This window comes from Hakea prostrata, chromosome 3 (genome assembly GCF_041222555.1).
Source record: "Hakea prostrata isolate BN-2017 chromosome 3, UWA_Hpros_2, whole genome shotgun sequence".
NCBI lineage: Eukaryota > Viridiplantae > Streptophyta > Magnoliopsida > Proteales > Proteaceae > Hakea > Hakea prostrata.
Window position 1 is genome coordinate 62,637,309 of NC_142602.1, and position 20,711 is coordinate 62,658,019.

At 38.3% G+C, this 20,711-nt stretch overlaps 2 protein-coding genes across 3 annotated transcripts in view; one reads left to right on the top strand and one right to left on the bottom strand.

Annotated features, from left to right (window-relative positions):
* Positions 1-20,711, top strand: part of MSH1 (MUTL protein homolog 1) — an 82,330-nt gene that overhangs the window by 57,252 nt on the left and 4,367 nt on the right. For both annotated transcript variants that reach the window (XM_089150675.1, XM_089150676.1), the window contains 5 exons: positions 898-1,071; positions 2,655-2,861; positions 8,694-8,950; positions 9,072-9,215; positions 13,621-13,678. In XM_089150675.1, the coding sequence (XP_089006801.1) occupies positions 898-1,071; positions 2,655-2,861; positions 8,694-8,950; positions 9,072-9,215; positions 13,621-13,678 (840 nt within the window). The remainder of the gene's footprint in view (positions 1-897; positions 1,072-2,654; positions 2,862-8,693; positions 8,951-9,071; positions 9,216-13,620; positions 13,679-20,711) is intronic.
* Positions 17,696-19,015, bottom strand: LOC149022710 (uncharacterized). Its single transcript, XM_089150674.1, has 3 exons — positions 18,179-19,015; positions 17,894-18,024; positions 17,696-17,779 (listed from the first exon to the last, which is right to left on the bottom strand). Exons 1-3 carry the CDS (start codon positions 18,990-18,992, stop codon positions 17,696-17,698), a joined length of 1,029 nt encoding a protein of 342 aa, XP_089006800.1. The 5' UTR covers positions 18,993-19,015.

Below are 20,711 nucleotides of genomic sequence, written 5' to 3' on the forward strand. Positions count from 1 at the left end.
TGTACTTTTCCCAATACCCAAACTTACCTAAAAGTTTCCCATTTTAGCAATTGTTGAAACCTAAAACTCCACAAGTCTATCCCAAAACTCTAGAAATATTGCTGTGGGTGTAAGAATTGAACCAAAAGCTGTTCCATACTACTTGATTACATCAGTTTATCATCAAGAGAAGTAATTATCAGGCCTTAAATTTGCTTTAACTCCTTTGCTTCCTTAACCTGCTGGAAAGACATCTTGGATTCATTCTTGTTCCACTCTTGCAGTTCCTCTTTTACATTCCGCCACCAGGCAGCAAGCCCCAAAAAAGGATTCAACCTGTTACTAATTGATTTAACCCATCCTCCTTCAACCGATTCTTTGATATCCAGCGTTGGCAGTCCAAGCTTCGTAGAACTTAAAAGTTTAGGGCCTGAATTGCACTCCTTCAAATTATCAACACGACCAGACTGTGATCAGATAGCCCGGGTTCTAGAAATTTCGCCTCATACACTAACTTATCCAATCATTGATTATCTACTAGGACCCTATCCAGCTTAGAACAGATCCTCCCACTTCCACCCTGATTATTAGACCAAGTGAGTCTTTGATGAAGTAGCGAGCATTGAAATTTTTAATGTTACTTTAGGTGTTAGAGTATGTGACCTCGCAACGTCATATATATGGTGGAATGGTGGATTTTGAATTTTGATATTTTAAGGGATGGCAAAATTGGAACAGCAAATTAATTCTGAGTCACTATCTTTATGGTTTTACTAAAGTATCTTAGTTCTTTTGTTTGAATTTAATTAGCTACTTCCTGAAAGATTATGCATTTCTGTTTTCATATATTTTAGTTTTCCTTTTCTTTTATTTATTTATTTTTTGAAGTGTCAGTAATAAAGACTCCTTATATTGCAGCTTGTGAAACTAATCGAGTCAAGAGAGGCCAATCACATAGAATTCTTCAGAATCAAGTGTGTGGTTGATGAAATCTTGCAGATGAACAGGAATGTGGAGCTCTGTGATATCTTAAACAGTTTGCTGGATCCTACTTGGGTGGCGACTGGATTAAAAGTTGAACTTGAAAACCTGGTATCCAATGGCTTTTCTTTGGATTACTTCAATGCTACAAATCTGCAATTTGTTCTGTATCTATAGGACCGTAGCTGCATTTTTGCAATTTGTTCTGTATCTATAGGACCGTAGCTGCATTTTTTATTTATTTTTTACTTTTGTTTCCTAATGTGCAAATTGGTTTCTATTTTGTTAATCTCTTTGTCTGCTGGTTGAAATTTACAATTGTTTCATCATCTTTCGCAACTTAGTTTCCATATTAATTCAAGTTGTCTCTCATCTTCTACTTTACCATGGTATTGCTTTCAAGTAGTTTGGATTTGCCTTCCCAGATCATCGTAACGACATTCAGCAGCTTATCTATGGTATTAACTTGTTATAGTACATGGACAAACTCAGCTTGTCTAGGCTTTGAAACTTGTTAAATCATGTAACTTTGGTTTCTAAACTTTGATTTGGTTGATGATGTCTTCTGTGGCAGAATCCTCCTCTCTTTTTTTTTTTCCGCTGGGGCGGGGGGGGGGGTGGTTTATAAGTGGGGCTTCTGTTGAGAAGAAGGGGGAAGTACATAGAAGGCATTCTCCTAGAAGAGCATTCCCTCCTAACCAGTATCCCAAATAGGAAAATAAGCCCAATTACAATCTTTGATACACTTGTGCTGCTGCATCCATGCTGGTTTTGTTCCACACATGCCTAAACTCCACCTCTGTTAACAAGGCAGCCTGCTGCAAAATTCTCCCTTTTATAGCTTGACACTTGCAAGGCCCTTGAATAGCCCATTATGAATATCCACTGCTAAATTAGAATCAGTTCTTGTGGAGATCTCCAAGACTGAGAGCTCTTCCCCTCTACCAGTGTACGCCATAATAGGACTGCTTGGAGTCATTTGTCACATATATAACAATCACAGTGTCTGATTTGAACTTTTGATGATGAACCAAAACTTTGTTATCAGGTCTTCAACTTTTGAAGTCCAGTTCCTTCAGCCTTGAATCCTTGATCGAACACAAGATAAACGTCTTTAAATGATAAGAAGACCAGCAAAAAGCTTTTCAATAACTAAAATTCGTGGTCAACTTGCTCCCACCCCCCACCCCCTGTGGCCGCTTTTTTTAAACCTTAACTAAATGCGTAAAAAGCTGACCTTAAAAAGAAAGTTTAAAAGCTTGTCCCAATCCGTGATTAATAAGGTAACCTAAACTGACTACAAAACTGAAATACTAAAGCAAATAGACTCAAAACATTGCTGGACTTAAATCCAGCCCAACTAAAATGCTTAATAGTAAATAGTAATTACTTGCAACTAAAATTTCGGACCAGTTTATTTCAACTAATCCAAAATAACTTCAGAATAATCCAAATGAAAAACCAAACTACCTAATCCCGTATGCAACCTTTTCACCCACAAAGTGGCCTATTAGATTAAAAACCCATGTGATCAAAGGCCCAACATTTATCATTCCAACCCTAGACTTATTTCTAAGCAAAGCGACCCACTTTGGTGATCAATCTTAGTTAGTTTTTCTTGGATTAATCTGTATTGTTGTGATTTTGTGAAATCAAATAGTCTTCGTACTTAATCTGATTTTCCATTTTTATAGGTAAATGAGTGTGAAATTGTTTCAAATAGAATTGGGGATACGATCTCTCTGGATGGTGAAAATGATCAAAAAATAAGTTCCTCTCTCATCATACCTGAGGAGTTTTTTGAGGATATGGAGTCGTCATGGAAAGGGCGTGTGAAAAGGATCCATGCAGAGGAAGAATATGCCGAAGTTGAGCAAGCAGCTAAGGCCTTATCAACTGCAGTAGGTTCGCGAAACTCAAATTTTCATGTCACCGTCAGATGTTTTCTAACTTAGCCCTAATATTTTTTTTTTGAAACTTGTTCAAATGGCAGCCTACTTCAGTCCACATCTTTTATATTCTTCGGTTGCTTAATGATACTGCTTGTATGCTGCTTGATTATATGCTTTCTATGGTATTCCTTTTAATAATATTATAGCTGGATACAATAGTTTGGTCGTTTAGTCCTTTTTGTCATCCAATAAATTGTAGTGACATCATTGAATTTCTTTGGAATCATGTGTTCTATCCTACCAAATTAACTGAAAGTCCGAATGAAATACTAGTGTTAGAAAACAAGCTTTAAATAATCAAAACAACAGTTGAACTTGAACAGAGAAAAGAGAGAAGAAGAAGAAGAAGAGAAGAGAGATGATGAACTAGTAGAAGAGGCTTGTGATTCTAGCTAAAGAGTCTAGAATCACAGAGCCCTTTTATTTATAGCTTTTAATGAATCTAATACAACTTGAGAGACAAGTAATTGTCTTCTAGAAAAAGGAAGCAAAAAATTACAGCTTTAGTAACTTCCTAGCTCCTAAAATAGAAAGTTTTGAAATAGAAACTACCACAAAAATAGAAACTATGCTTTCTAAAAACTCCCAAAGCTTATGTAGCAAGACTCCTAAATTAGAAATAAAAAGTAGAATAATATCAATAGCACAATACTGTTCACATGAACAGTACCGTGAACAGTAAAAACCAGATTTTACTGTTCACGTGAATAGTACCATGAACAGTAAAATAACCAAAAAAGTGCGTATACTTCAACAACTAGAATTGATTCAGTGAAGTGAAACAAATATTGGGCGGTAGACATATCTTTGATTGCTGAGTAATGAATAACACGATTAGCGGATGAACTAGAGCGTGTTAAAGGTAATCTGATTTATCACCATGATCATTGAGCTTTTGCCATTAAACCATTAAAAGAAGCAACCTAATCAGGTTATAGAATCTCATTTACCTGTACACCAGGTCTGATACATCATTTGAAATTTTGGTTGAAATTGCCGATATTTTGTGTAGCATTTTGGCTTTGAAGAAGTTTGAATGAAACCCGGTGCTGTATGTGGTTGTGAAAATTTCAGTTGAAATTTCACAGTTTTTGCAAAATTGCAGGAAAGTTTCAGGATTCGTTACTGATAAGACCCTGATATCCAAGGAGAATGGTGGATACAGATATCGAGCCAGGGTGTACCAATATAAAATACAAGAAAAAAATCGTACTGTAATTACTTAGTGATATGATCTATTTGGGGGGCGCTAGATTGTGATGGCATGTAGCTGATGACTGCTGGATGTGACCAAATGTACTGGTATCCCTATTGAGGAACAAAGGCTATCCTTGACATTAGAGGGGAGGTAAACAGATGATATTAGAAGAATACAAGGCAAAAGAAGGGTATGAAGGCAGTGCTTGAGAGGCACCAACAGAATGGGATGACTCTAATTGGTGATCATATGCATGTTGATGTGTAATTAGAGGTAGAGAAGAGAGGAGATTGATTCTGATCCAACATCAATTTAGGCTTATTTTCTGGGGTTGGGTTGAATGTCTATGAGCCTTAAGTTCCATGGTTTCAAGTTGTATTGATGTAGGAGAAACCCTAGAAACTAGGGGACCTACAAAGTGGGCTACTAGACTCTTAGAATTAAACACCTATTCTTGACAAATAGTAAAGAAAGGAATTTGCAGCACTTGAATTTTGATTAATCATGCATGTAAGACAGCTAAAGAAGAGAAATAAACACAATAAGTCCTACTGATAAGCACAACTAAATAAAAATCAATAGGGAAACAAGGGGATGAGGATCTTGGCACCATAACACTAAATTGAATGCAAGGGTATTAAGAAACTTAAAGAAAATAGAGCTGTCCTAATCAATATCAGATTTCTAACAAGGAATTCAACAATTAACAATGTAAAAAGAGTCTTAGGAAGTTTTTGTTTTAAACAAAACTATTGCCAAAGAATAAATGAGAAATATTTAGGGAGAGATAATGTTACCTGTTGATCCTGGCTGCAAACCAGGGGTTAAAAAGCATTTAGGAACAGAAATTAGAGAAAGAAAAATTATTTTGAAGTAGTGGTGAATCCTAGGAAAGGAGAAAAAAATATTTTGAAGTAATGGTGTATCCTAGGAAGGAGAGTAGGGTTAGAATGGAGAACCACAGCAAGATTGCTGTACTAGAGGTGATAAAAGAGAGGAAGAGAAAGAAAAGAAATAAAAAGAAGCGAAGGGAGACTGCCGTAGGGTAGGGAAATAAAAAAAAATTAGGGAAAGAGGGAAGAAAGAAAAAAAAAGAAAAAGAAAAAGAAAAAGGAACAACCGTGGGGTTTGGGGAAGAAGAAGAAGATTTCCAGTAAAGAAACTAGGTCTTTTTCGAGAAAAAAAGAGAGTAGATCTTTGTAGATGAGAGGAAGGGGAATTTTTCTAGTGGGAAACAAGGGTGAGAGGAGGAAAGAAAGATTACTTGGAGAGAGAGAGAAGTGCTGGGTTCCGCCAGAGAGAGAGAGTAGCGTGAGCTCTTTTTTCTAATTCTTTCATTCATTCATTCCAAAAAACAAATTCCATACGAGGTTTAAATAAAAAAATTGATCCCTCCCAACCCTACATGTTTAATTCCCAAAATAACCCCAACTTAAGTTGTAAATATAACCCAAACCCAAAATAATTCAAAATTGGGCCAAAATAGACTCTAGGCTCAGCCCATAAAGACTCAAACATGAAATTAAAATATTTCAATAGTAAACTACTACCCAACCCACTAAGACTAAGGAAAATAACATGACAAACTGCCTATGAGCAGTGTTTCTCATCGAACCATAGGATCCTATCAATCCATTAACCTCCGAACTCATCATCCATCCTCATAGATGCTGTAGTGGGATGATCTTTACGTCGGCGTCGCCGGTAAACTCGGTTGTCAAAGCGTCCGCCTAAGTGTTAAGGAGGTTTTTCAACCGCCTTGTTTTGAAGTGCTTAATTGATGCCCAATTTGCAAAGGAACTCTAAGGCCCAAAATGATAGAACCTATTTTTTGCTCTAGGAGTGTTGCCCTCCACACCCCCGCCGGCAACAGAATGTGAAGTATGAGTCATACTCAACATCAAGAATTGTATAATAAATGCCTAGGTGGACGCTTTGACAACCATGGTTTGATGTGATGACCTTATGTTTGTGTTCTTTTTTTGAATATTCATAATTATGATTCTTGAATGCTTGTGTTTTTTTTTGAGTGAATGTGACTTGAATATTTGCTTAACTTATTATAGAAAGTAGTTGCATTGAAAAGTAGTTGTATTGAAAATTTTTGACCTAACCGCTTTGGTCACCTTATTGCCGCCTAGCGCCGCTTTGTTGCCTAATTGCCTAGGTGGAGCCCCAATTGCTTTGGTTGCCTTGCTGCCTTGACAACCATGTTAAATTTAATGTGATGCCTAATTATGCAATATAAAGACTAATGCAAGGACAACATGTATAGATGTAGGAAAAGAGAGAATGCAGTGAATTTTGTTAAGATCTGCATAAGTTTGGATACAGCTACAAACTGGATTTTGAGGATTTAATGCACTTTTTTGAAGGGCAACTTATCCCAGTTTGAAGGAATGGGTAGATCACCCTACCCTATTGGTCACTTTCTCTCTTGCGGGTACTCTGTTTTCTGAAAAATTTTAGGTGTGATTCAGGGTGCAGTTATTTCCTATCTAGTTGATGGCTTAGCACATACTCGGGAATTTTATGTTTCATATGCAAGGATTGTCCAATGGTAATATGGATCTGATCCAGGGTTGTTGCTTAGTACTCTCGGCCTCTATTACTATTAGCTGCTGGAGATGCTCAACTATTTTTTCTTGACCCATTCTGATGTTCAGATTATTTAAAGGATCTTCATTCCCTGTTTTATGGTTGGGATAATACTCAGCAGCTTGTTTTTGGATCTGAGGTTTATCTGTTCTGCAGGTTTGCTTTTCACTAAAAAAAAAAAACTTGTGGCTGCATTATTTCTTCTGAGTTTTTCTCAGCAAACTCGGACCTGCAAATGCAATATCATTCGTGTTCTGTCCACAGCCTACTGCTGTTTGTAATGATTATTCTGCTCACCTTTGTAACTGTTACAGGTCTAATATATCTGATTTCCTATTATCAATGGCCAAACTTATGCCTGTCCCCCCTCCGTATTCTACATACCTTTACATCAAATTCCACATATGCCATTAATCCTTGTTGTACATTTGCCTCTTATTACGTCATTCGCTCCCATTAGAGAAGGTTGAAATTATTTTTTGGGATCTTAGTTGCTTGGAGATTATTTCTACTGCAAAAGGTGCCATTGCTGAATATTATAGTGGGATGTTGCAGCTACTATTGTCTGAGATTCAAAGCTTGTTCGTAATTTCTTCTGATTTAATTTGCTGCTGCCCTGTTTGAGTGTTATTGATGGTTCAAGATTTCTTTTTCTGGTAAACAAGACTTTGTCCTGTGAGAGACGAATTACTATTGCTTGATTAGCTTTATTACTAAATAATTCACTACTTTGCGGCTGCAACTTTTCCTTCTTGGATTTCTTTTGTGGTCATACTTTGAGATGCTGGTAATTGGTTATCATTATTTGTTTATGTGTAATGGTACACGTGAGGGGGGGATTGTAAACTTATATCTACTCAGGATTTGTTGAAGAGTATTATTGGTGAAAATCTTTATCTTCCTAAGATGATATTTGACATCAAAACCTATACTACCTTTACCTACCTACTTGATCTGTAGTAACCTATACTACCTTTACCTACCTACTTGGTTTGGAGTAACCTATACTACCTTTTCCTACCTACTTGGTTTGTGGTAACCTATACTACCTTTAGCTACTTCCTTGGTCTGTAGTAATAACCTATACTACCTTTACCTACCTACATGGTCCAGGGTTGCCCATACTATCTTACCTACTTGGTCTACAACAACCTATACTACCTTATACCTACCTACTTGGTCCATAGTAACCAATACTACCTTTTACCTACCTATACATTTGCCTACTACTTTTCCTTCTTGCAAGAGGTTATGTATGGGCATTGGAGCTACAATTGTTATTTGTTAGTGTGGATTCCCCCCTACTACTAGCATTATTTGGATAATGGCTTTGTGGCTATTGTAGTTATGGATTTTTGCCGATTTTTTCATTATTGGATTGTTTGTTCGACATGAAGAATTAAAGTTTTTTTTGTTTAGTTGACATTGATCATCTCCCAGGTGATTTTCTCTCAGTGTTTATTGTCGTCTGCTATTGTTACACGGTTCAAGACTATTGTTGCCTTTCAAGTTTTTTTTTGTTTGTCCATGTTGGAGCTTTCTTTGTGTATACTCCAGCTTAAGGGAGTGTTTAGATTTGCACTAGTTTGGATGCAGCTACAGATTAGATTGGATCGCTGCAATCTGGAGTTTCCTTTCCTCTCTATTTTTTTTTCCGTACTTTCTATTTTAGCTTAGCATTTTAGTTACTTTTTGTTTTTCTTATTGCTTGGTTGACAAGTAATCTTCCTAGGACAGCTTCCTTTTAGTAGTGTTAGGAGATCCTATACAAGATGCAATTTTCTTTTTTGCTATAACTCAATTTAGGATACTTTCTTGAACTAAGAATTGATTTTACATTATAAATAAAGTATTAGGGGAGAGCCAAAGGACATGCAAGCTCTCTTCTTTTTCAGTCTTCTTCTATTCTTCTTCTCTTCTATGTTCTACATTAATTATTTTAGCGGCTTCTCCCCAATATTAATGGACATTTCAATTTTATCTAGGTTAGTGAAGATTTCCTTCCAATTGTTTCAAGAATAAAAGCTACTGCAGCCCCATTTGGTGGACCAAAAGGAGAAATATTATATGCTAGAGAGCATGAGGCTGTCTGGTTCAAAGGAAAACGCTTTGCACCTTCTGTGTGGGGTGGTACCCCTGGAGAAGAACAGATTAAACAGCTTAGACCTGCTACAGATTCAAAAGCAAGAAAGGTTGGAGAGGAATGGTTTACGACAAAGAAAGTGGAGGAAGCCCTGACTAGGTACAAAATTTTGTATGCTGATTAAGGTTATAATTTGGTCCTTTTGTTTATTGCTTCTATTCTGGTCTTCTTTTTGGTTTATTAAGCTTCTTGTATAGTTTTTCATCTTCTCTTTTTTCAGGTACCATGAAGCAGGTGCTAAGGCAAAGGCTAGGGTCTTGGAATTGTTGAGGGGACTTTCTGCTGAGTTGCACAGAAAAATAAATATTCTTGTCTTTGCTTGCATGTTGCTTACCATAGCGAAAGCACTATTTGCTCATGTGAGGTTGTTTTTCGTTAACTAGCCTGCTTAAATGACTTCTTCATCACCATTCCTTCTTTCCCCCATTCTAGTAATTATTTATTGTATTGCTTCATGCTGTCTGATTTTATTAACTTGTTAATCACACAGAACTTTTTCTTTAATAACTGAGTATTGATTTTCATGTCTTGGTGGTGTAATCACTTTTAGATTCTCATTTTTTGTTAATGAGAGAGGCCCTTTCCATGGATAACTTTCTTTTTGGATGAAAAAGGAATTCACTAACCAAAAGGGGGGGGGGGTGTGAATACGAGAGCAATGAAGACCACCGCCCTAACAAAGTTCGAAATCAAACCAAAGGGGAGGAGTAAAAACACAATAGCAAAGACTAGAGAGACAAAGAAACTCTACTAGACCTAATCTAGTTTTCTCCTTTATTCTTCTTTTTCTTTCTTCTAGGAGATTCGAAATCCATGATGAAATGTACGGAGGATTACAGGAATCCATATCAACAATGCCCTCCAAATCCAGCCCAAGATCAGTGTTGTCTTCTTTGGAGACAAGGTTGACACCCATTAAGTTGGGCCCAGTCTCAATCAAAGGATTAGGGGCATAAACTTGAAATTCACTGCCTATAACCTCCGAAGGGGAAAACTTTGCCGCCTATACTCTAATAACAAGGTCCGGTGGAGGGGATGTGCGAACAGGGGTCCTCTCAAAAGAGGAGGTGCTAGAGAGGGACTTAAGGTAACTAGAAATGCCTAAATAAGAGAGGGGGGGGTCAGGGGAAGGAGATTTGGGGTTGGTAGGAGAGGGTGGGGGGTGGACCTGGCCAACTAGGGAGAGGGGGATTGGGAGACAGTGACTTGAGTATGGCCCAACATAAGGGGAGAGGGTAGGACTAGGCCTAGCCTAGGAGTTATGCAAGTCCGGCACCAAATTGGTCAGTTTCCCTTTGAAATCGACTTAGGTTGTAGATTTGAGTGTTGGGCCTTTTTTTCAGCAGGTTATGTGGTCATGGTTCTATTCTATGGCCTAGCAAGTTTAGTATTAAGGGCCTTATGGCCAAGTAAAATCACAATCCGAAAGACTAGTGAGACAAACAAACTCTACTGGACCTAATCTAGTTTATTCCTTTGTTCTTCCTCTTCTTTCTTTTAGTAGATTGGAAATCCCCAGTGAAGGCACCGTTGGAATGGTGGCAACCCTAGTAGTGCAGTTGCTTCTCTTGCAACCATTATGATCTGACTTACGAAGGATTATACGAATCCATATCAATAACGCCCTCCAAATCCAGCATGAGATTGGTGTTGTCTTCTTTGGAGGCAAGGTTGACACCCATCAAGTTGGCCCAATCTCGATAGAAGGATTAGGAGGGGAAACTAGAAATTCACCGCCTATGACCTCCGAAGGGGATGAATTTAGCCACCTTTACTCTAATACAAGGTCCAACGGAGGGGACATGCTGATGGGGGTCCTATCAAAAGAGAAGGGGCAAGCCAAGGAGTGAAGATAACTAGAAATTCCTAAAATAAGAGGGGGGTTGGGGAAAGGGGATTTGAGGCCAGGAGGGGAGAGGGATGGGCCTGGCCAACTGGGGATAGGGGGATTGGGAGATGATGACTGAGTTCAGCCCAGCAGAAGGGGAGGGGGTAGGACTAGGCCTAGCCCAGAGTGATGCAAGTCCAACACCAAATTGGCCAATTTCCCTTTAAAATCAACTTACGGTTGATAGATTTAGGTGCCGGGCCTTTGTTCAGCGAGTTTATGTGGTCATGGGTGAATTCTATGGCCCCGCAAAGTTTACTGTTAAGGGCCTTGTGGCCAAGTATGAAAATAGGTTTTATTTTAGTTTAATTAGTCTAATAGTGTAAATCCTGTCCAAGTTTAGTTATAATGGTAGAATAGACTTTTTCTTATGTTTTATTTTAGTTTAAGAGTCTAAGTCCATCTAGAATATGATAAGGATTCCTTTTTGTTTAGTTATGAGTGTCTTATTTGTATATGGATTAGTATTTTGAGTACAACTAGTAGAGTCGGTTGTAAGGCTATGAATAGAGGACCTGTGCTTGTAACAGAAGGCAGACAGAGATTGGGAATACAATTAATAAATAGTGTGTTACTACCTAAGAGCAAAGTGTGAGTAGAGTTTCTCATCAATGCAAAGGGACCTCAATTTGATCTAGTAAGCAAAGTAGGATTTTTACTTGAAGGATTCCTTGCAATGGTTGCAGCCTCCTTCGCTACTCCACCATCTCAGCCATCACTAGACTTCAGTTATGGGTAAGTAACAAGTCAGCACTTAATTCCATTCATCTTCCATACTTTAGTTGCTGGTTTTGCAAACCCTACCCCATTCAGCTCTTCTTTTCTCCATAAACCCTAGACTCAAATCCTGCCCTAAACCTTAAGTCCTTTGCTGCCCTAAATTCCAATCCCTATCCTTAACTTTAATTCCTTTGCTGCCAAGGATTCCCAAACCTATTCTAAATTCGGTTCCTTTGCTGCCATAAATTTCCAAATCCTATCGTGAACCCTAATTCCTGGCTGCCTTAGATTCCCAAACCCTAGCTGTAAAACTTTTGAAACTTTAATTCTAGATCCTTGGGACCATCTTATGATAATTGTATTCCTTTAAAGCTCAAAGGAAAATTCAATTGGACCATCGTACGACCAGCTATAATGTATGGTGCAGAATGTTGAGCTTTCTTTTAAGGCATCATATAGATAATCTCAATGTAGCAGAAATGATGATCATAAGATGGATGAGTGGCAATATCAGGAAGGATAAGGTACAAAATTATCATATTAGAGCTGGACTAGGAGCAAGCAAGGAAAAATCGCCGAATTGCGGCGATATATCGCTGAAATTCAGTGGTTTCAGTTCTCAGAGAACCGAAACTCCTGGCGAGATTCGATATGGCAGGATATCGACGATTTCTCGGCGATATCTCGCCATTTCTCGCAATATATCGCGATATATAAGAAAATATCGATTTTTTTCATTTTTTGTGTGTTTTTTATGCTATTTCTTGCACTTTTTAGGCAATTTCTCTCGCGATTCTATCCCAATGATTCAAGACTCAAAAGGTAATGTGCTAAATGTAATTAGGAGGAGAATCTACATAGAATAATTTTTGGATAGGAAGACATTTTATAGCAAAATCTTCAAGATTAATGAGCAATCTTACCAACTATATTCTAGTGATTTAGTCCTCAGAAGTCAACATGCCAAATGTGGTTAGGGAAGAGTATATACATGAAATAATTTATGGAAACAATTTAAATTATGAAGGGATTTTGTAATAGAATCGTCGGAGTGAATAGGTAATCATTCCAATTATGTCCGAATGATTTATGCCTTAGAAGGTAACATGTTAAATGTGGCTAGGCAAGAGAATTTAAATGGAAATATTTATTGGAAATAATTCAAATTTACCACATATTTACATCAAATTAGGATAAACATAAAATTTGGGATCAAAATGACCAAAAATACCCCCCGAAATTGGGGGGCGAAATTTCGGCGAAATTTTGCCATATCACCCGGTTCGTTGGGTAGCGAACCCGGTGAACCGGGCGATATTTCGCACCTTGACTGGGAGTAGCTCCTGTAAATGATAAGCTACGAGAAAGTCTATTGAGGTGGCACGACCACGTTCAAAGGAGGCCTTTAAATGCCCCTGGATAGAGAAGCGATTTAATCAAGATCAAAAGAATTAGGGGCATACCTAAGATAATCTTAAGAGAAGTGCTGAGAAAGGAAACTTGTATCTAGTATTGGCCTCAAATAGAACTGATTGGAAGGCAAGGATCCATGTAGCTGCCCCATCTAGTAGGGACAGGGCTTCTTATTGTTGTAATTTGTGATAGTGTCAGATCCAATTAAAGCTTTCCCATTGATTGGCTGTTGTCCAGTTCAGAAACACAACAGTGAGCAATTATTGATCCTCGACCTGATATCTTCTTCTAATCCTTCTAAATTTCTCAACTCCCAATTTCATCACTAACCTTCTGAATGCATAATTCTTCGATAAGATTGCAATCAGCCATCAAAACCCTTCCATGTTGGGGGCATCATGCTTGCTGAAACTGTCATTTTCATCTCTGAGAAAGGTTCTCCAATTGAGGAAATAGAATGATTAATATGCTGAGACACCCTTATGACGTGTCTGCTAACCTTTGAGTTGACTGGATGTTCTACCAAATCCTTATTTCTCCCCTTTATTTTTTCCCCCTAAGTTGAACCCACTAGTTTATTTGCATGCTTATAAGTCTATCATTTGAGTTAATATTTCTTTACCCCTCTGGGTTAAATTTTCAGCAAAAACATTTATCACTTGTACAGTTGGCAAATTGCAGACACTATTTCATGGTATCTTGTGTCTTTATTATTTCTGATCATGATTCTCATTGACATCTTTTGTAGTGAAGGGAGAAGAAGAAAATGGGTTTTCCCTACCCTTGTTGAGTTCAGGGGAAGCAAGGTAGTGTTCTAGTCAACTCCGAGTAACTTGTCGTTGTCTATAATTTTGATGACAATGGGGCTCAGCTCACAGTGCAGACTTGTTTTGTTCTTTTCTCTCAATAATATTTGGCTTTATTGTATCATGAAAACTGGCCTTATTTGAAACTCACCATACTTTATCTTTATGGAGTAGGGTTGTTCAAACCTATCACCACCACACAAAATAAAAATAAAAAGTTAAAAAAATAAAGAATAAATAGAGAGATTATTGAAGCCTTAAATGTGTCCAAAATAAAATCCTTATATGATTTGACATAGAACCGATTGGAAAGGATAATGAAGAATAGATCTGACGCAAGTTGATGCAGTGGCTCTAGAATGGACGGACCTCATGTTTGGAAACTCAAGCTTTAACAAAACCACCCAACCCAGGTTTTTGGACCAATAAGGATTGATAGGGTTTATTTATTTGGGGTTTTTTTGTCGTCTTTTATCCCTTCTATTTTATTTTTGAGTAGGAAGCACTCCATCTTAATATTAGTAATAGATTAGGAACCTCTTTGTTTCTTTCCTTACTCATTCAAGCATGGAACCATCGATGGGCAGTTTTACATAGAATGGAAACTTCTGTTTGTTGCTACCTGGAGCTGTCTTTATTGGTATTTCCTTTCTCTCATGTTCTTTTCTCCCTTCTTGTCTTAGAACCTTGATTCCAGTTCTGACTGATCTGAGATCTTGGCTGTGAATCTCTCCAATATAGTTTACTAAGTTCCCAGGGCCTTGTTTTCTGACACCATCTTGTCAAGGGTTGGAATCAGAACTTAGGTATTGATCTTATCTCCACTACCAAACTCAGTTTTTGGTGCTTCTACCCGCTTTCTTGCTTGTAGTTTCTTCTCTTCTTGATTTGATTCGTTCTCAATAGCCATGAGATGATCATCTTAGGGTGATCCTTTTGTCGACGGATGCTCCTATTACACTTGTAGTCTCTGAAGGATGAGAACCAACCATGTAGCATCTACATTGAGAATTCAAGTATTGTATATGTCATTAGTCCGATCCTTTGTAGGAACTACCCGTAATAATGAACTTGAAAAATGGATCTGTTTATCATAAAGAGATTCGTTGTTCCTGACCCTGCTTCACCTTAATTGTTATTTGAACAAAAAGATCACAATAAACTTTTGGTAAAAGTTATGTCTTGGTCCGAGTGGGGATAGCATTTCTCTTCTGCATGTCCATGGAGTTTTGAAAAATCCAAACATCTCAGAGATAGATATAGAGGTAGGAATTTCTCAAACGAACCGCACTCCTTCGTATACGTCAGGAGTCCATTGATGAGAAGGGGCTGGGGAAAGCTTGAACCCAATTCCTACAGTGATGAATATAAGCTCAATTGAAATTCCTGGGGAGTTAATACATTTGTGTATTGATAAGACCATTCACTATTTCTTGAAGCTTGATCTCTCCCCCGGATGAAGCATATAGCCAAGAGAAACCATGAACCAGAATAGAAGAGCTTGCCCCAGCTGGAGTATCTAGAGGGTGACCTTTTACCTGGAATTTCCGAAATTAGTTATTGCTCCCATAGCTTGCAGGACTTTCCCCTATATGTGCAATAGAGAGGTTGAAGACAACCTCTTCTCTAAGTCATGGCTTTGTTTCAAAAGCTTTTATTTCTTAGTTTCCTAAAATGCCTCCTTTGTTTCTTAAATCATTCTGTCATTTGTTCACTTCCAAGCTCTGCCCTATCATAATTCTCAACCCCATTAAATGTCTCTACCTGTTACATATTTGTGTAATCCTTATAAGATTATGCTTTCTACCATGCTGCTACCTTCTTTTGTAAACTTTAATATGTCTATCAAGTTGCCATGACTTCTCACTCTTGAGTTATAGTACCTGGGTTGGCCCATACCGAACCCAAACAGGGTTTTCCCCGGATCACATCACAGGTGCTCCTGCTAGAATAAAAATAAAGGCTGTACCCACTACCCAGTGCACAAGGCTACCTCACTTAATAAGGTATAGGGAGGCATGGTGGGAGATCTCGCTCTCGAGCGAGATCTCGCCACTCAGAAATACCGAGATATCGACCGAGATGGCGAGATCTCGGTCGAGATATGCCAGAAAATTGGCGGTAGTCTCGGTAGCCCATCTCGGTGAGTTTTAGGGCTCTGGTTGGGCTGAAACTTGGTATTTAGCCTATTTAAGGCCTTTTGAACACATTGGTGGCCTTAGATTTGTGAGAAAATAACCCTAACTATGTCTCCTACGTCGACCCTATGTGTAAAACCGAAATTCTGTGTAATGCAAAGTTAGAGTCTTAGAGAATAGAGATTATAGATATAGAGTTAGAGTCTTAGAGAGTTAGAGACAACATGTAATGTAATTATGTAAAGATATCAAGTAATTCAAGACTTCAAGTTAATGAGTTATCATTTATCAACCATCAAGTATCAAATACAAATATATAATAACATTACACATCAAGTATTCAAGAATCAAGTCAACAAATGATCAAAGTTCAAACTTCAAACTATCAAAGATTCAAAGTAATAAATTGTTAAACACTTAAATGTCTTCAAAATTTTACAACCATAACTCCATAAGAATTAAGAAGATTACAACTTACAACTTACAACTTACAACTTACAAGACTAAGAGTATCACTCAACATTCCGCATCAATTGATTCTGAACGGTGGCCACATATGACTCCCAAGTCAATTGATCACTGAAGTATGTCACATATCGGTTTATATGATCATTATATGTTTGCATGTCAGAATCTTTGGAGGAATAGCAATGCAGGATAACCGTCAATCGTGGGTGGGTGAAAGAGCCATTGTTGTTGTTGTTGTACATAAAGTTGTTGAGTATTTGGGTACGGGTTTCTAAACCACTCATTTAACAACCCACCTTCACTCCCATATGCATACTCTCCAGGTGAAGGGTCTTGAGGAATAGTATGACCTCCATAAGAAGAATACCCACTGTAATCTGACCCGGTGCTGTGATCCCCATATTGGTACCCCGATGACAGGCTCTGCTGTTGTGAATCACTCTGATTTAGGCTCATGCTTCCCATGTTCAATTCAAGATCATGCATGCTTGCATCATCATTCGGTTGCCCCTGCCCTTGCTTTGATCTGCTCTTCCGACTCCTACTATAAGTCCGAGAGATAGGGGAACTGTGGCTCACATGTGTCGGATGACTCGGACCTGGTGGAGGTGAGTCAGGTGACTCCCTTTGTTGACGCTGACTTCCACCAGAAACACGACCAGCCTGACTGCCTCCATGACTCGAACTCGATGTCTGATTTGGGCCACTTGGCCGTCTGGTATGAGTGGTATCATCGGCATCATCATCTGAATCCCCACTACTAGTTGTCACCTCAGTTGTTTGAAGTCGACCAGGTGGCTCCACAAATGGTACAGCTGATCCTTCGATGCCGTTACATGCGACAGCTCGACCCTCATCGGAAGATAGGTGCTCGACCACAACATCCGGGCCCCACAAGCGAAAGCAATGGTAGGATCAGGCTGCCCTTCTGGCCCATCCAGCATTGGGCCACCTCGATCCCTAACCCACTGATATATGACATCATCTTCCTCATCTTCTACGGGGGGCTCGTGGAATATATTAGTCAACTCAATCGGTTCACGATTGTCGTCATCTATATTATCTTGTATGTGCCCTACTCTCAATCTCATGTTGTAATGCACATACACCAAGTTCTCGAGCCTCTTACTCCCCAATCTGTTCCGTACCTTACTATGGATGAGCGAGAAGGTGCTCCAGTTCCTCTCGCAACCAGAGGATGAGCAAGTCTGTGAGAGTACTTTAATTGCTATGTCCCTTAGATTTGGCGCACTAATTCCATATAAAAACCACCAGTCAGCTGCATAACCAAAAATAAGAATGCATTAGGCAAGCAAATCTTTATATTTATATAACTTATCAGTTATCATTTATAAAGTTATAGACTTATAGTCTATAGACTTATAGACTTAATGACTTATAAAGTAGTGAACTATTTACCAGGATCAGTTTTTTTCCTAGTTGCAACTGCAGAAGGCTTTCCAAAACTCCCAGAGGCATCCCTGAACTCCCTGATCTGTACACCAATTCACCAATTCTTCAATTATTGTATTATACTATTATCATGTATATGCTTAATGGCTAATGCACTAATGCAAGAAGTTGAAGAAACAATTGAATAAGTTCTCACCTCTCCATTAATTGTCCCTTGCATGATGGGATTTGACACAAGCTTCTCCACCACCTCTTGCACCGCAGTCATCAACTTTACATCAAGCCCCAGATCATTCTTGTAATGGTACTTTGGGTTGAGGTAGTAAGCTTGCATTGTGGAAATAAAAAATTTGGTTAATGACTTAGTGATTTGGTTGTTTACTAACTTACTTGTTTATAAATTATAAGTTATAAGTTATAACAAATAAAGAATTTAAATTAAAGTATACAACAAAAACTTAAAGACTTAAAAGTGACTCACCAGCCAAGTGCAAAGGATGCATCAAGTGCATCTCCCATCTATTATCGATGATCCTCTCGTAGGATTTGAAGGTGCTAGGGGCAGCAGCTCTAACCAACTCTTTCATTTGCTGGAGGGCAGCATATATGTGGGGCATTGTGGGCTTCTTCTCCGAATCCACCATCCTTAAAACAAACACAATAGGCTCTATAATGCCCAGTGTCCTATTCAGCTGCCTCCAAAAGGAATCATCAGCAATGGTTTGTTGGGCTAGTACTGCATCAGGATGGCTAGATCCACGCCAACCAAACCACTCCTCACTTGCAAACATGTGCCGAAGACCCACCACTTTCTTCTGGAAGCTTTTCAGAGCTACATAGTTGGTGGCGAATCTAGTCAATCCAGGTCTGACTAGATCACCCTTACAGTGGTTCCTCATCATCTTCAGCACATAACCATGGTTATAAATAAAATTACTTACCCTTCTAGCCCTCTCAACCACAGTACTGATTGACTTTCTTTTCCCCAAGTCCTTCAACATAAGATCAATCGAATGAGCAGCACATGGTGTCCAAAAGAGGTGGATCCTGCTGCTCTTCTTCCTCATCAACATTTCACCAGCTTTTTTGAAGTTTGCACCATTATCTGTGACAATTTGGACCACATTCTTTGGCCCTACCTCGAGTACCACCTCCCTAAGAAGCTTGTAAAGGTAGTCAGCATCTTTGATCTTATCTGAGGCATCCACTGACTTGAGGAAGAATGTCTTTCCATTGCAGCTCACCATGAAATTAATGATGGACTGTCTAGTAGGACCAGTCCATCCATCAGCCATCACAGTAACACCATATGTATTCCATTGTTCTTTTAATGATTCAATGTATTCATCCACCTCCTGCTTTACCTTGGGTAAATATTTATTCATTACTTCCCAAGCTGTTGGGCCTTTAACCCCTACACCTGCCCTAGCAACTGCATTGATCATCCCTTGATAGTATGGTGTTTTGGCTACATTGGGTGCAATGTTGTTATAGAGCATGAATTTGCTGATTGATAACCTAGCTTCCTCCTCCCTACTGCCTTCTCTACCTCCAAAGAAACATATAGGGAATGCTTCTTTGATAGATGTCTTGTTGGTTGAAGAGGGAGGGGTCTTGGTCAAATGTGGAATCATAATGTGTAGTCTTCCTCCTCCTCCTTTCGGTCCTCTCAGTCTCAGTTCCCTGAAAACTATGTCTAGGTGGCATGGATGCCCCTGACCCCGAACCACCTGCTCCCCTTGTTTGTTCATATTGCCTCACACTATCAGCATGTAAGGACTGTCTGCTAGCTTCCATTGCAGCCTTCATCTGTCTCCATTCGGCTCGTGACTCAACACCCATAACCCTCCTCTCTTCATCATCGCTTGATTCCTCATCAACATCAAGAGTAGGTCTAGATAGCACTATATCCTCAAATTCCCTTTGCTTTTGTGCCATCTCTTCCTTTTTTTGTTTCCCTCCCCTTAAAGTTGCTGCAATTGTTTTTTGGACTTCATAAGGAACCCTGGGACACTTGGCAACATCTTTATAACCACCAGCCAAATGTTGCTTTAATCTGGTTGAACCACCAGAATTCAAAGTCTTGAGGCAATACTTGCATCGGGATTTCTTCTTGTCAGCAGTCAGTGGATCCCCATGTTGCCAAGCAATGTCCTGAGTCCCACTACCAGTGCCGCCACTCCCACTAGTTGCCATTTAAGATTCAAATGTACAGCACTGAAAGTCTGAAATACATACATGAATCATGAATATTCCCAAATAATCATTAGAATAATTTTTAGATACATAAAAACATGTAAAAATAATGGGATAATTACTATTGCCCCCTTGTACTTTGGTTTTATTACTAATCAAACCTCTTTCTTTATGAAATTACTGTTGCCCCCCTCACTTCTAACGGTGTTAAGTGGTTGTTAACATCAAATATGTAATGTCTATTTTACCCTTCATTAAAATTAAGAAGTTAAAAAATATGACATTACCTTCATTTATTGAATGTAAATTATATTCTTAAAATCTTATATTTTACAATAAATTTTGGCTTTGGTGGGACCACACACTTTGTACAATGGTTAGCATATATTAGGAGATTTTCAATTTTCAACTTTGAATTACATTTGATATTTCCTAATATTTTAGTTTCTATTTTAAGTTTTATTTAACCACATATTTCCTTTATTTGGCGATTTCTTTTTAGAGAAGAAAAATCAAGTCTTTTCTTTATTCAGTAGTTTCTTTTTTGAAAAGAAAATTTAATTTAAAGTTAATTTTTCTCCATAGTTAATTAAAGATAGTATTATAACTTGCAAAAGAGTAAATAAGTAAAGAGATAATTGTAGGGTTATTTTTGGGTTTTTGAAAAAATATATAAATGCCACATCATCAGTAAACTAACTGAGCTTAACGGAAGGGGGCATTAGTAATTTTAGACAAAGTTAAAGGTTGGATTAGCAATTTTAAAAAGTAGAGGGGATAAAGTAGTAATAAAATCAGAGTATAAGGGGGCAACAGTA